Genomic DNA, 15,130 nt, shown 5'->3' on the forward strand with positions numbered 1-15,130 from the left:
AATTGCATCCACACACAAATCTAGTCTTACAAAACTTCTTGTTCTGTAGTATTTAGTACTAAACAATTTAGGGCCAGCAGAGAAGAGAAGATTTCAACCAGTTTAAATAACATCTGAATCTGGCCTTCAAAGCTTAAATACATAACTATTATACTCCTGGACCATGTGAGAGCCACAATAAAAGTATGTGAAGGTAACTGGAAGGGTTTGACTTAAGTCCACAAGAACAAGGGAAACTATATTCAGAAGGGCACCATAAATCTGTTTAATCCTAAAATTATATCTACCACCCTATGCTTGTTCTAGACAACATTTCAGCATAAATTGATGTAATTTAATGCAACTTTGTTTTACAATAGTATCAGGGGCGGCTCTAGACATTTCGCCGCCCTAAGCACGGCGGCACGCCGCGGGGGGCGCTCTGCCGGTCGCCGGTCCCGCAGCTCCGGTGGACCTCCCGCAGGCGTGCCTGCGGAGGATCCGCTGATCCCGCGGCTCCACCGAAGCCGTGAGACCAGCGGACCCTCCGCAGGCACGCCTGCGGGAGGTCCACTGGAGCCCTGCCTGCCGCCCTCCCGGCGACCGGCAGAGTGCCCCCGCGGCATGCCGCCCCAAGCACGCGCTTGGCGTGCTGGGGCCTGGAGCCGCCCCTGAATAGTATACATATGTATTTTTAAATCATCACAAAAATTAATTGATAGCAGCTGTAACCCTAACTCTTCCAAGCCATTACGATCTAATATGTATTTAATTACATTTTTTTAGAGGTGTAGAGAATATTTGGTAATAAAGTAATTGGTATTTATTCTTTGATGGCTGTTACAGACAACTATGTAAGCACATAATTGTGAACTTGTTGAAGTACATTATTTACTTGCTAGCCCAGAACAATAGTTCCTAAGTATCTTCACGGAGCTCCCTAGGCAACTTTGAAAGGGTAATATTTTTTCTTGCATGACTGAAACAGCTCTGACTATGGATTAATCTATCTGTGAGTAGAACTTTTTTTTTAAATCTGTTACATATAAAACAAAATCAGAGAGAAACAGCTGACAACCAAGGACAATGAACCAAATCAAATAAGTACCTCAATAAACGATATCAGTAATTCTGAGCCTTTACTTGCAACCCTGACTCACATGAGTATTCTGATTGAAACTGGATTTCTCATTTGAGTAAGGATTGGTGAATCAGGACCCTTGTGAGTGTACCATTCCATACATAGGTGGTGACTCTGTGAGTGCTCCAAGGCTGGAGCACCGACAGACAAAAAATAGAGGGTTTTCAGCACCCACCAGCCACAACTGTTCCGTGGCAGCCGATGATCAGCTGCTTGGTGGTTCAGGAAAGGGCTTGGGGGAGGGCAGAGAGCAGCGAGCAGTGGGCGGATGGGGGCCTCAGAGAGGAGCCACAGCAGGGGGAGGAAGAGGCATAGTGAGGGCAAGGCCTGGGGAAAAGGGGTGGAGTGGGGGTAGAGTACCCCCCAGGGAAAAATAAATGTCAGCACCTATAATTCCTTATCGTCTGGTAAAAACATGCATTTCAAAATCAGTAGTGAACAGTTTAAGATCAGATTGGTAGCTTAATTTTTATTTATTTTTCATGAGAATTATATTCCCCCTCCTCCCTTGGTGACAAAACGTGTGTATGAATGTGCGTGGGAATGGTGACTCTGGTAAGAAGTGATTAAGGTACACAAGTGCACTTGCTAAACCACAAATTATTTTTAAGTAAACCTTCTGTATCTATTTATAAATGTTATATAACACTTATTTTCTTTGTTTAATTGGAAGATCTTCTTGGGAGCAGTTCGAACATCTAATGTGAATATAGCTAGATAAACCTTTACAGAGACACTTTATTTAGCCAATAAACCATATGAGTGCTTGGATAACTTGAAATTTAATGGTCATATAGTGTAAAAATGCCTACAAAGTATCAAGAAATGTGTTTTTATAGCGTGTCTGGTGAGTTTGCTGTTTTTTAAATCTTACACCTCAGTTGATTTCTTTCATCCAAAAAACTTTTTAAAAGTAACTAATCCATAATATTGTTTGGAAAAAATTATTGAAAAATGTAAACAGTTATTGAATTAAGGAATATATAAATGATGTGGCAAATCCTGAGAGATGATGACTTCAAATACAGATGCAGAGGCGCAGTGCCTCTCAGGATTTGTCTCAGTGTCATTAACTTATCAATGTACTTTTTTGTACCCCTATAATTCAAATTAAATTGCTCTTCTAAGATGAGACCTTGTATGTCAAGTTTCAGCCCTGAGCAAATTTTATGGATGGGTTACACTTGATAAAAAGGACTGATGATGGAAATGTAGACTTCAGTGTCATGAAATAGGTACCTTTGGAATATGTTACAGAGTACGAGCAGATGAAGCTATAGAGGTGTTGGCTCTAATGTATAACAAAATTCTCAAAGGTATTGAGGCACGTAATTCCCATTGATTTAATAGGAGTTGGGTGTCTCTACAGCGGTGTGTCCCAAGTTTGGAAAACACTGCTCTACAGCTTTGAAGATCTGGACCAAAATGTCCAGTTTTGTAATCACTATGCACAGGAAACTCCCACTGAATTCAATGCACCTAGAAAAACAAATGCAACATCTGTTTCACGAACCCAGATTCCTCCCTCTGAACTGCTGAGTAGGAAGGAACCCAGAATGTACAGCTCTTCTAGGCAACTGTCACAACCTACATGTCATCACACCATACCTCTCAAATGTCTTTCATTTCAAGAGACATCACTCATTGGTAACAAAACCAGCTCCATATCACATATATTTGGTGTTCCTTCACTTTTATTCCTGAAAATTATGTATGTCAGAAGGAAAAAATCATGTAACTAAGGTTACAGAAAGAGTCACTTATTAGGGAAGGAATCATGTTATTTTCCCTGCATTGACTAAAGATTTGCATTTTCACCATTCTGGATCTTTGCAATATGTTGCATCTTGCACTTGGGCACTGGCAGGTTGAGAGGTAGGATCACAACTGAGTCCTGGTTTACACTTAAAATTTTGATTGACCTAGTTATGTCGCTCAGGAGTGTGAAAAAATCACACCCTTGAGAGCTGTAATTAAGCTAACCTAACTCTTTAGGTCAACGGACGAACCTAGCTACTGCCTCTTGAAGAGATGGATTACCTTCATCAACAGAAAAACCCTTTACATCAAAATAGGAAGCATCTATACTATAGTGCTACAGCGACATAGCTGCAGGCATGCCCTGACATTAAAAGAACTCAAACTCACAAAAATACAGATTTAGTTCAAGAGACTACTGTGACACCCTGGCACCCCAATATTCACCACTGTCATGTAATTAGGATATGTTTTGTATAAAGTATGCCTTGTGAGGTATCATTCTAAAAATCTTGATCTGCTAGACAGTAATATCTCATTGTATTGTATGTGCTATCATCATATGTGAAGTTATAAAGTTTGACTATGCATGTGTTACTGAAACACATTGTGAGGTTGAAAACACCCACAAGCAGCTTTTCAGGTACAACAGTAAAAAGGCCAAACAATGTTAACGGCTGATTGAGGAAATGCACACAAGCACAAGGATTACCCCAGGAACTGTGTACAATAGTAAATAAACAAAACTGAAAACTGAGCATAACACACTAAATATCTCAGAGATAGCAGTACAGAGCAAACGAGCTTTCCAGCAAGTGGGAAGAATATATAAAAGGGGGACAATGACATCATGATGGTACCTCACTTTCCCTACAACAGCACACCTGGAAACACCTGAGGTGCAAGGACTAAATTGTGGGATGTGAAGGCCCCAGGCTAGAAGGACTTTTAGCCTGTGTATGAAAACCTGGAAAAGCCAAGGCAGCTTGTGTCTTAAGAATCTGCCAGCCTGTTTATCACTCAGGGTGACAATTTGCTAATTCATATCCTACATATTTAGTGTGTTATGCTCAGTTTGCAGTTTTGTTTATTTACTAAGGTAATCTGCTTTGATCTGTTTGCTATCACTTCTAATCACTTCAAATCTATCTTTTGTAGTTAACAAACTTGTTTTGCTTTGTCTAAAACCAGTGTGTGTGGAAATTATAACTTGGGGAGAAAGCTGTTGCATATCTCTCTCCACAGTGAGGTGAATTTCATGAGCTTACGCTATAGAGTTCTCTGTGAAGCGCAAAACGGTACAATTTTAGGTTTACACTCCAGAGGCGGGTGCGTGCCTTAGCAACTGGGAGGTGCCTTAGCTGAGCCTTCCCATGCACAGCTGATCTCAGCATCTGTGTGTGAAGCTGCAGTTGGGTGTGTCCCTACCTGTATGCTGGTGAAAGAAGAAGCTTGGAGAGCGTGGTAATTTATCACAGCGCCACAGTGTGAAAGGGGAGCCCAGGGTGATAGGTCAGACGGGTTCAGTGGTATCCCAGTTCCAAGTGGCACCCTGCGGGGAATCCATCACAACTACAACAGGGCCATTTTTAGTGGGTTCAGATTCCTCAGTTGTTTTCACAGCCTGCTATGTAGTCCCTGTTGAAAGTTTTAAAGAAAAAAGAAATATTTAAATTATGCTTGCTTTTCACAGGCAAAAAAAAAAAAGAACAACCCCGAACAAAACCAAACCAATTCATTTCAGGTGGCAGCTTACAGAACAGATCTCCACCTGTCCTCATCTTCTTTCACTTTCACAAACAGAATTTTAAATTACTAGGTAACAGGAAAAGAAGCCTAGAAACCTAATATTTTAAACTCCTAAGGGTCTGTGATCTTGCAAACCCTTACTATGACACACTATGCCTAATAGTTAGGGTTTACATGATTGAGTCTAATACAGTATATTAGTTGAATATGCGTCTGTATTTTCTCAATCATACCTAATTATTCTTGTTCACATTAATAAACTATAACTGTTGTAATTCTATTTTTTATTCTGATTATTCTGGTAACAATTATCCATGTGTGGGTGTTTTCTCAATTTACCACAGGCAGTTTCTTATATTGTGCTCATCAGCATGTTATCCGAGAACCTTCCAGGATCAGAAAATTTAATAAAGGGGCTAAAGGTTGATCTCCATCCCCCTCTGATCCCCTCTTCTCCAAGGAAAATTGTATTGATATTGTGGGTATAGATTTTGTTTGTATTTCTTTAATAAATTAATGTGTTAGGTATTTTTTTCCCCTTAGGGAAAATGAGATTGAAAAAAATGCACCCTGCTTTTGAATTGGTTGTGGTAGTTGCTGTGGGAGATGATTCCAGTCTATTCCTGAGCCATCCCCTAAGAAAGCCTTATCGCCATACAAACTTTGCCTTTTAGGTAGATTTCTGAGAGAAGAACCAGTGAGAATTGTGGTCCCAGAGGGTGATCATGGCAGAGTTTATGCTCCCTGATTGGATGACTGAATCATTTAAAACAAGAAGACGACATATAAATAGTGATTAATGTGCTTCTGGCACAAATTTGCAGCTGAGTAATCAGGGAAACTTTTAAGATTTGCAAACATTTTCACAAATATCTATTGGCTATGAACAATGAATTATAAGCCCACAGATAACAGCTAACCAAATTCACCACTTATTTTAACAAATCACTTTTTTATTATTCAACAGGCCCTAAAGATACATCTACAATGTTTAAGACCTGGAATTAATTTGAAGTATAATGATTCTATGGACACACGTATTATTGAAGTGTCAGTTAAAAGCTGTCACTGAGCTTAAGGATTGCTGTAGCACTGAAATGATCAGAATCAATTTTTGATCTTAGATATAATAGTAACCACCAAACTCAGTGGATGTGATCCTCAGGTGAGCGGGACCAGGAAATACAGTTGAGTAATTTACCAGCACTTCTTATTCTTACACATTTATCATAATACAATATTTTCATGCAGTCTAATGTACTATCCTGTCTTGAATGCAAAATATTTCCCCAGGATAAAAAACATTTAATTTAGGTGGGGGTCCTTTGATTATTACTTACTGGATCAAATGTATTCAGTCCTAACTTATATACCAGGCACAGTATAAGATCTCAGGGACCAAATTCTACCTTGGTGTAACTACACTGGCTTCAAAAGAGTTGGCACCACTTAAATCAAAGGTAAATATGGCCTTAAAACTTTTATTTGTATCTTCCCTTATATGCAAACTTGTTCAGACTATAGCATATGAAATGCTAGTAAATATGTAATGAAGAACTGAATGCTAATTAAGTCAGATATTTTAGTAACTTGTAGAAATATATCAATATAGCAACTATCAGTACTTAATGACAGAGGCACAGGGAATTCTCTTTAGATTAATAACTTCCTGGGAATTGTTAATTTGGGATTATTAACCAATGTCAGATACATTTGGAACAAATCCCACAGATTCTAGTAGGTCCGGAATTCACTAATGCAGGATGTCAACAGCCAGGAAATGCAAATATTAAGTCTCTACAATAACCTTAACTTGGCCACATTGTACATCTGGTATGTTTTATGGTACACATTGAGCCACACAAATATAGCAAGTGATTTATTGAGTTTTAGCTTACTATTATGCAGAGTTCTAATTCTAGTTCTCATAATAAGAGCATAATAAGAGCATCTCAGTAAGTTTGTGAGAAATGCTAAAATATTGTTTTAAAAATTGAGGCACACCTGGAATTTTAAATGAATTTGAAAGATTGGCACCTTACAAGAAAAACAGGAATGGAAAAGACTGCCTCTGTGCAATGTGGTAGAGTTGACCCAGGAACATTAATGTAACAGGGTGCTGGCAAGGAGAAACAAGCCAGGCCTCTGTTAGCCCTGTTCCAGAGGAAGAAAGGTATTAGTTGGACTGGCTGAGGGGCCATGCCCTAATTACCAGAGTGGATCCACCTGCAGGCCTGGGTAGCCAGCCTGCCCTATAAAGCTGGCTAAGAGACAGGAAGCAGGGGAGACAGGAAAGGGAGGAGTGTAGGCCCTAGATACCGGCTGGCTGGGAAGTTAGTAGTCTCCCAGAGTGTTGGTCTCTGTAAATACCTGTAAATAATAGGTGGTGGGAACGGACACAAACAATAAAAGGACACGGGTGCTGCACTTCAGTTGGTCTCTGACTGCATTTGTGGAGGGGCCAGGAGCAGGCACTGCTACAAATAACTTTTGCATTTCCTGACTAACTTTGCATGAATGTAGGATTTTGCTTGTTTATTTTTGGATATAATTTCCCAGTGTGTTTTAAAAAAAGAGAAAAGCAAAGTCCTCAGTTTACCAAGTATAATTAAGTTAATTTTGTGCTTTTTATGTGGTATCCTCCACATGCTGGTTTGGGTACATAGGGATAATTGTACATTCTTCCTCTGTGGCTTATGAGGTATCTGTGAGCTGCAACAGTCCTTGACGTGTAACATGAGTTTCAAGTTTAATAAAGTCTTTATTTACCTTCAGATATGCCTCCATGTGGTTTCTCAGCAAAACACAGCACAGCACACAGGAAAGGTAATCAATTCACAGTGCCAAAAATGTGTTCTATTCATCCATAGTATAAACAGCATCAATACAAGACTCCTCTATACTGAATATTGCCACACCAATGTTTCAACTGAGTTTTAGAGATGCCACCTTTATGGTGAGAAAGTAAGGATATGTCTACACTGCAATTGAACGAAAAAAGTTTTGTCTGTCACAGGTGTTAAACTCCCCCTCGCCAAAAGACAAAAGTTTTGCCGCAACAAGTGCCAGCGTGAACACCGTGTTGTCGGCAGGAGAGCACTCCTGCCGGCAATGCGAACACCACTCGTGGGAGGTAGAAGTTTTTTGTTGGCAGGAGAGCCGACAAACAGTGGCTACACTGCGTGACTTTTAGCGGCACGGCTGTGGCGACACAGCCATGTCACTAAAAGCTGTGTAGTGTAGACATAGCCTAAGTCTCTGGGACCTTTCGGCCTCTCCTCTGGGAATGTCAAAAAGAGTGCTAGCTTATTGCAACTGAGGTAGTATTGATTTCATATAGGACAATGGACAGCTGTCAAATGCTAGCACGTCTTCCTTATTATCAACCCTGTCTGCATTCACACCAATGAACAGCAAGTGAATAACCCACTACCAACCCCCTAAACAATCTAGTCCCCAAGACACAGAAATATTCATAGATTCTCTTATCATATAAATTCAGCTGTGAGGGAAAACTCAGATAGAAAATTAATTCATATTGACTTTTATGAATTGTTCAGATTTGTACTTATTTTTGTATATTAGAAATGAGTCTATTTCAAATTGACTGCAATGTGGTGGGGCCCACACTGGATGCATGTAAGCAAGTTACCCCATTATATATTTCTAGCGTCACTTACAGCCAGATCTGCAAGAATTACACAAATACAAACATTTGCTTGCTATGTAGTTTTACTGACATGGCTGAGTGCCCTTTGTTATCTGAAAAGCTATTTTAGTTGATCCAGCTGTGGGCAGGGTTACTCTCTCCACATATTTGACCACCCAGGACAAAAATGGCATGCTTTAACCCCTACTGTGTTCTCTGTCACTCTATTCCAACATGTCATTCAAGCTTTCAGATACAGAATGGTCTTGCTAGTCATGTCATTATTTTACATGTAATAACAATTACAATTTATTGTGACAGCAGATATCTCTCAAATAATATCTTGCAATTCTAAGGATCTCTAAGCACTTTACAAATATTCATTATGCCTAACTTTGTATCTGTAAATATGATCCTCATTTTAAAAATGGGGAAATTGAGGCACAGAGAAGTGTAGTTGCCAGATGTCACATAGCAAGTCAGAAGAAGAACCCAGAGTAGATCTTTACCCCCAGTCCAGTTCTCTAATCACTCCAGGATCTCAACACTCCAGGATGCCAAAAACTGATCGTAAGCCACAGAACTAGATTCAAGTAGACTAGACAATAGTTAGAATGAAGGAATTAATTATTTTAAAAAAAAACAGGTTAAATATCATGTAAATGCTGTCCTGTCTTCGCTATCAAATAATAGGGTTTTAGAATTGTTGTTGGGAGCCTCCCCTCTGAGAAGAATGTTGATGATTCTTCAACCATTAAGAGTTAATAAGATGGCCAATGCTCTAACAAGTAAATATGCATCCTATCTAACAGTAAGACATATTTTTATAGACGAGATAATAGCAAACACATACTTCTTTACTTAGGAGATAAATTTGAGAACGTTCCCTGTAGTTTACCAATCAATATAACACAGAGACCAATAATCCCTACTTCTCTAATATCAGTGGAAATACATTTTTAAGTGGAAAATCCTCAAACTGAACTTTATTTATCTATGGCACCTGTCATTTCCCCCCTTTTATACATTAGTAAAATCTCATCCTGGGTTTACCAGTAGGTAGAAAACGAAAATATATTAATCAGAAGAGATGAGAGCACAAGCCATGAAATTTTAATTCAGAACTAATCCTACACATACACTAAGGATGAATTTTGCCTATACAGTCAGATAGCCCTTTCAGCTGCACATATACCTAAGAAGATTCAAAAGAGTTCCTCCCTCCAAAGTTAGCAACATAGATTAAAGCATCCAAAATCAAGACCAAATCCAATTGGAAAAATGGTAGCATATCAAAAACATCAGCTTTTTGCGAAATCACTTTTTGTTTACCAAGTCCTGTCCCTTTTCTGGCAATCTGCCATCCCAAACCTAGAGGACATGCAAAGTTGAAGATCCTTGCTTTTCTGAGAATGGCAAAATGTTGTCAGATCATATGATGCAGGGGGAAAAAACACTGCCAGCTGCTCAATTTACTGAAAAATTCTGAGATAGATCAGAGGAAAGATTTTGGCTTAGGATCAGAAAAATGTTGTACTGGATGGAGTATTTAGCTTAAAAGAAGAAAAATTGAAATGAAGCAGAGGTAAAATATTTAACATACATATGTTTGCCATAACGTCAGTCTAGAATAAGGAGTACTTGTGGCATCTTAGAGACTAACACATTTATTTGGGCATAAGCTTTTGTGGGCTAAAACCCTCAAAAGCTTATGCTCAAATAAATGTGCTAGTCTCTAAGGTGCCACAAGTACTCCTTGTTCTTTTTGCTGCTACAGACCAACATGGCTACCACTCTGAAATCTAGAATAGTTTACAATAATAAAAAGCTCTCCTTAGAGCAGGTCTAGACATCATGGTAGTTAAAAAGCTGGTGGGCACCAATGCCTTGTCTATACTAGTGTTTCCAATATTGCTGCCATGGCAAAAACAGTGGGAATTTTTTTCAGAAAAAGGATAAGTGCAGACCAGGCCAATGGGATAAAAATTAAGTATGTCCCATAGTGAGGAAAACCAGAGAGGTATAGTGTCACAGTTCCCAAGGTCACTGCACTTTTGACCCCTTTGTGGCCTCTCTCACAATTCAGGTCAACTGCACCTTTATTCTCCCTTTGTGGTCTAGCTTCTGGCTCCCCAGCTGTTGCCTCTCCTGGGTCTCTCTCCCATCTGATTTGGGTATTTCCAGGCTGAACAGTTGCCTGACTATATTGTGACCTCTCCTGCAAAAGACAGGCCTGCTTCACATCTTTCCTCAGAGATGATACACAATGTAATTGCCACAGTTAAGTTACCACACCGCCCTTAATAAACAATCACATTTATTCCTAAAGTGAATGCATTACAGATAAAACATATTAAAAACAATAAAAGAACTGACACATATTCCTAAAAATGTAAATTTAATTCAATAAGGTTTGTCCAGGATATTGCAGGACATTCCCAAATCTGTCTTTGAGGACATCCCTAACAGGTCTCAGACCTCTAGCCATCACCTTTCTCGGGGCAGGAACCCACATTTCTTTCCCTCCAGCCAGGGGATTTAGGCTGCAATTTCCTCCTGCATATCATTGTGATCACCTTTAGCAAGTCTAAGTTTCATTCAGTATTTGCTTCCCTGTTACCTTCGAGGAGCTATGAGAGGATTTACCAGTAACCAGCCAGCCTTCATAAAGCAAAGTATTTATTTACAACAAAATTATTACAGAAAACACATTTATTGAAAAGAGGAAAGTTTACATGCACCCATCTTCCACATGGAGACCCTGGTAGATTTCAAAGTGCTTCAAACCCTTTCATCAAGGTCTGTCCTGGTTAAAGTCTCACATCAGTTTTTGGATCTAGTGAGAGTGACCCCTTCTCCATATGGAGGTTGCCCACTTTACACAATTCATAGTTCTTTGTTTGCTGGACCTCTTGACTTGATCAAAAGAAGTATCTGCAATTTCCCCCAGGGGTGGTACTTCTACAGACTTCGTTGCCTGTCTAGGGATTTGCATTAAGTACCCGCTAGTGATGTTTGTTCCTAGTAAATCCCATCATTCATATTTAGCGACTTCCCCTCAGTCACTGCATTGTCTTGCTTCAAGAATGCAAATAATCCGTTCACATCTGGCAAGTAACAATACAAGGTGAGAAGAGAAACTGAGTCAGACATGCTTTCGTAAAAATTAATCAGATGTTTCCCAGTTCTCCACATATAGAATTGTATTCCTTTGATTTGAATGGATTTTAATAGGTTCTTTGCTAATTTCTGTTCCCTTTTCTTATTTGCATGGAAGCATTTGAGAAGTGGAACAGCAGATGAACCAATTTAGTAGAATTTAAGAAAGCTTTGGTTATTACTAAGTAAGCATTTAGAATATGATAATTATTGTTAAGCTTGGTATGTATTTTGGAAACAATAAAGCTGATGTAAGACAATGGCCAAATTCTTCTTCATTATACAGGTGTAACAAAACAGAAAAGTGGTTCATTGCCTTATATTTCTTCCCTTTATGTTTGACTACTAGGCCTGCAATAAGATGCGGTCTGATTTGGGTAATGTCTGAGCCTCTTCAGAGCATTGTCACCAATATGGATCTATCTGACTGAACGGGCTAAATGCACCCCGGGTGAAACGGCAGATTGCACATTTCAGAGTTATATGAATGTAACTAACTGCCGACTTAGGCCCAGCATCTTACATGTTTCAGCTTTGTTTCCAAACTATATACCAACATTAGCCATATTTTACATATTACAATATTCCAAATACTTGCACTTCAGTTTAATCAAATGATGGAAGGACTACACAAATGTATGGATTATTCAATACTGATCCCCATGCATTCATACACATGTAATAGTACAGTCATTCACTCATGGATAGAAATGATCACAGAAGCAAACGATATGCTGAATCATTTACATAATTAGTCAATCACTGATTCATTCATTCTTTTGAATCTGTCATTTGTTCTTAGAGGCTTAGAATCTGATCTCACTTTCACCTGTAAGAAGTAGGAGTAACTCCAATTAAGTGAATGGAGTCACACAGCTTTAGAGCAGCAGAATCAAGTCCTCAGTCTCTTAGGCCTTGGCTACACTTGTGAGGTACAGCGCAATAAAGCAGCCCCGGGCGCCGTAGCTCACTCCCCATCCACACTGGCAAGGCACGTAGAGGGCTCTGACTCTGCAGCTACAGCGCTGCTGGTACTCCACCTCAGTGAGTGGAATAACGTTTGCTGTGCCCCCGCTGGAGCCAGTGTGAACAAGGAGTTGCGTTACTATGCTGCAATCAGCCTCCAGAAACGTCCCATAATCCCCTTAAGTCAAGTGGCCACTGTTGTAATTGTTGCCAGCTGCTTATCAGTTTCAAGAAAAAGCAAACATTTACTGTTTGCTTTGAGTGAGTGGGGGGGACGGGCGGGGGGGTTCCTGAACTTACAAGACAGCATGCTGACACACACTCAGCATCTCAAAACCCCACTCTCTCTCCCCCCACATACATACAACATACACCCTGTCACACTTCACCCCACCCTCTACCCCCATTTGAAAAGCACATTGCAGTCACTTGCATGCTGGGATAGCTTCCCATAATGCACTGCTCCCAATGCTGCTGCAAGTGCCATAAATGCGGCCATGCCAGTGCGCTTGAAGCTGTCAGTGTGGACAGACTGCAGCGCTTTCCTTACTGCGCTCTACAAAGGCAGGTTTAACTCACAGCACTCTACATCTGAAAGTGTAGCTATGCCCTTAGATACTAAACACTGCAAAATAACTCTTTGAAATGACTTTGCACTATTTTGAGGTATTAAGTAGGACTTAAGTGTTGCACAAGCCTTGTCTGGCCCTCTGTACAGGAGTGAATTGCCTTGAAGCTGCAAGATCAGATTCTAGTCTCAGATATTTTAAATTTACACCAGTGTAACTTACAGCAAAATGTGATTTGAAGAATAGATTTTAGCTGTTGTGCAGCTGTCCAGTTGACAGCAGTCCATGAAGATGGGTATCAATGTCAGTGCATGCAGAGTACTGTCTTTCCTTAAAAAATGTTCAGGTCTAAAATCCAATGCATATAATTGGTTAGGTAATTCCTCGAAATTGAAGGCGTCATCTCCAACATTACAGCCCCAAAGAATAAATAATAAGTTTTCTAAATTGTTAGACAGAGATTAGCTTTTTTATCCTATGATGTAACTTTGATATAAGTTTAAATTCGGGATTTTTCTTTTACTCAGCTGCCCATAATGAATGCATATACTAATTGTCAAGATTCTAGTTCAAATGCAACATGGTAATTAATTATGTCAGTCATTTACCCTGTTACAAATTCTATATTATTGTGTACTAGATTTTGATATATAATGCTGTTGGATTTTGGACTTTTTTAAATTCAAAAGAATCACCTCCTACTGTACTATGAAAATAGTAATGCTTTCCATCATAAAACATGAAATCTCTTATTTGTTACCCACTGATTCGGGAACAGAATATTGTTCTCTAAATAATAGTTTTCCCTATTGATAGAAGTGTAATCTTTGTTTTCACTATTTCTGTCTGCTGAGATATGTACATAATAAATTAAGCTGAGGATCAGATTCAGTGTTTTCCTCCATAATGATTGTCAAATACCTACAAATCCTGGACTAGAAGGAATTAAATTGATTGACACAAAACCACCACAGTAAATGGGCCAGTATAATATTTTTTTCTAAATTTGCATTTATTTCCAGACATTTTTATCCAGGGCTTGGATTGTGCTGGTGCATATGGATCTGGAGTACCTGCATCTTTCTGCAGGTACTATCTTGTTCTCCAGAATCTCAGTATAACTGATGCAGAAATGTCTATGGCAATGTCCAGACTAGGATTTAAAGATGTGCTGGCCACACGTTATCTAACATGTGCTAACTAACATGGCTATTAGCCAGGATGGGCAGGGATGGGCAGAAACTGGGAATGAGCAACAGGGAATGGATCACTTGATGATTATCAGTTCATTCTCTCTGGGGCAGCTGGCATTGGCCATTGTCAAAAGACAGGATACTGAACTAGATGGGCCTTTGGTCTGACCCAGTATGGCTGTTCTTATGTTCTAACTTGGGGTATGTCTTACTAGAAAAAAAGTTGTGCTCTTACCTCTTGGCTACACTTGCGAGTTACAGCACATTAAAGGAGCCCCGGGCGCACTAGCCCACTACCCGTCCACACTAGCAAGGCACGTACAGTGTTCTAACTCCACAGCTAGAGCGCTGCTGGTACTCCACCTCTGCGAGTAGAATAACGTTTGATGCACCCCCCCGCTGGAGCACCCCAGCGTCAGTGTGAATGAGGTGTTGCATAACTGCGCTCTGATCAGCCTCCGAAAACATCCCATAATTCCCTTAAATCAAGTGGCCACTCTTGTCATTGTTTTGGATATGCCCTTTGAAAGCTCCATTTAGACAGCCGGCATGCTTATCTGCTCCGAGACAAAGCAACCATTGCTGTGGAATGCTTTGTGTGAGAGAGAGAGGTGGGGGTGGGAGGAAGGTCTGCTGATGTCTGAACTTACAAGACAGCATGCTGACATACTCTCAGCCCCCCCAAATCCCACTCTCTCTCCCCCAACATACACACAACACACTCCCTGTCACACTCCACCCCACTCCATTTGAAAAGCACGTTGCAGCCACTTGCATGATGGGATAGCTACCACAATGCACTGCTCTCTGTGGTGGTTGCAAGAGCTGCTAATGTAGCCACGCCAGTGCGCTGTCAGCTGTCAGTGTGGACAGACTATAGCACTTTCCCTACTGCGCTCTAGGAAGGCTGGTTTAACTCAAAGTGCTCTACATCTGCAAGTGTAGCCAGGCCCTAACTCTGGTTTCA

General features: G+C 40.1%; 1 protein-coding gene and 1 long non-coding RNA gene across 6 annotated transcripts in view; one reads left to right on the forward strand and one right to left on the reverse strand.

Moving 5' to 3' along the window:
- Window positions 1-5,596, reverse strand: part of LOC123363899 — a 31,475-nt gene extending 25,879 nt beyond the window's left edge. The window contains exon 1 of the long non-coding RNA XR_006576935.1: window positions 4,307-5,596. This is a non-coding gene — a long non-coding RNA (uncharacterized LOC123363899). The remainder of the gene's footprint in view (window positions 1-4,306) is intronic.
- Window positions 5,597-7,402: 1,806 nt separating this feature from the next.
- The window catches only part of EZH2 (enhancer of zeste 2 polycomb repressive complex 2 subunit), a 110,792-nt gene continuing 103,064 nt past the window's right edge, over window positions 7,403-15,130 (forward strand). For all 5 annotated transcript variants that reach the window (XM_045005440.1, XM_045005442.1, XM_045005441.1 and 2 more), the window contains exon 1: window positions 7,403-7,453. In XM_045005440.1, coding sequence (XP_044861375.1) covers window positions 7,405-7,453 — 49 coding nt within the window. In that variant the 5' untranslated portion in view covers window positions 7,403-7,404. The remainder of the gene's footprint in view (window positions 7,454-15,130) is intronic.

Source organism: Mauremys mutica, chromosome 2 (assembly GCF_020497125.1).
Source record: "Mauremys mutica isolate MM-2020 ecotype Southern chromosome 2, ASM2049712v1, whole genome shotgun sequence".
Classification (NCBI taxonomy): Eukaryota; Metazoa; Chordata; order Testudines; family Geoemydidae; genus Mauremys; species Mauremys mutica.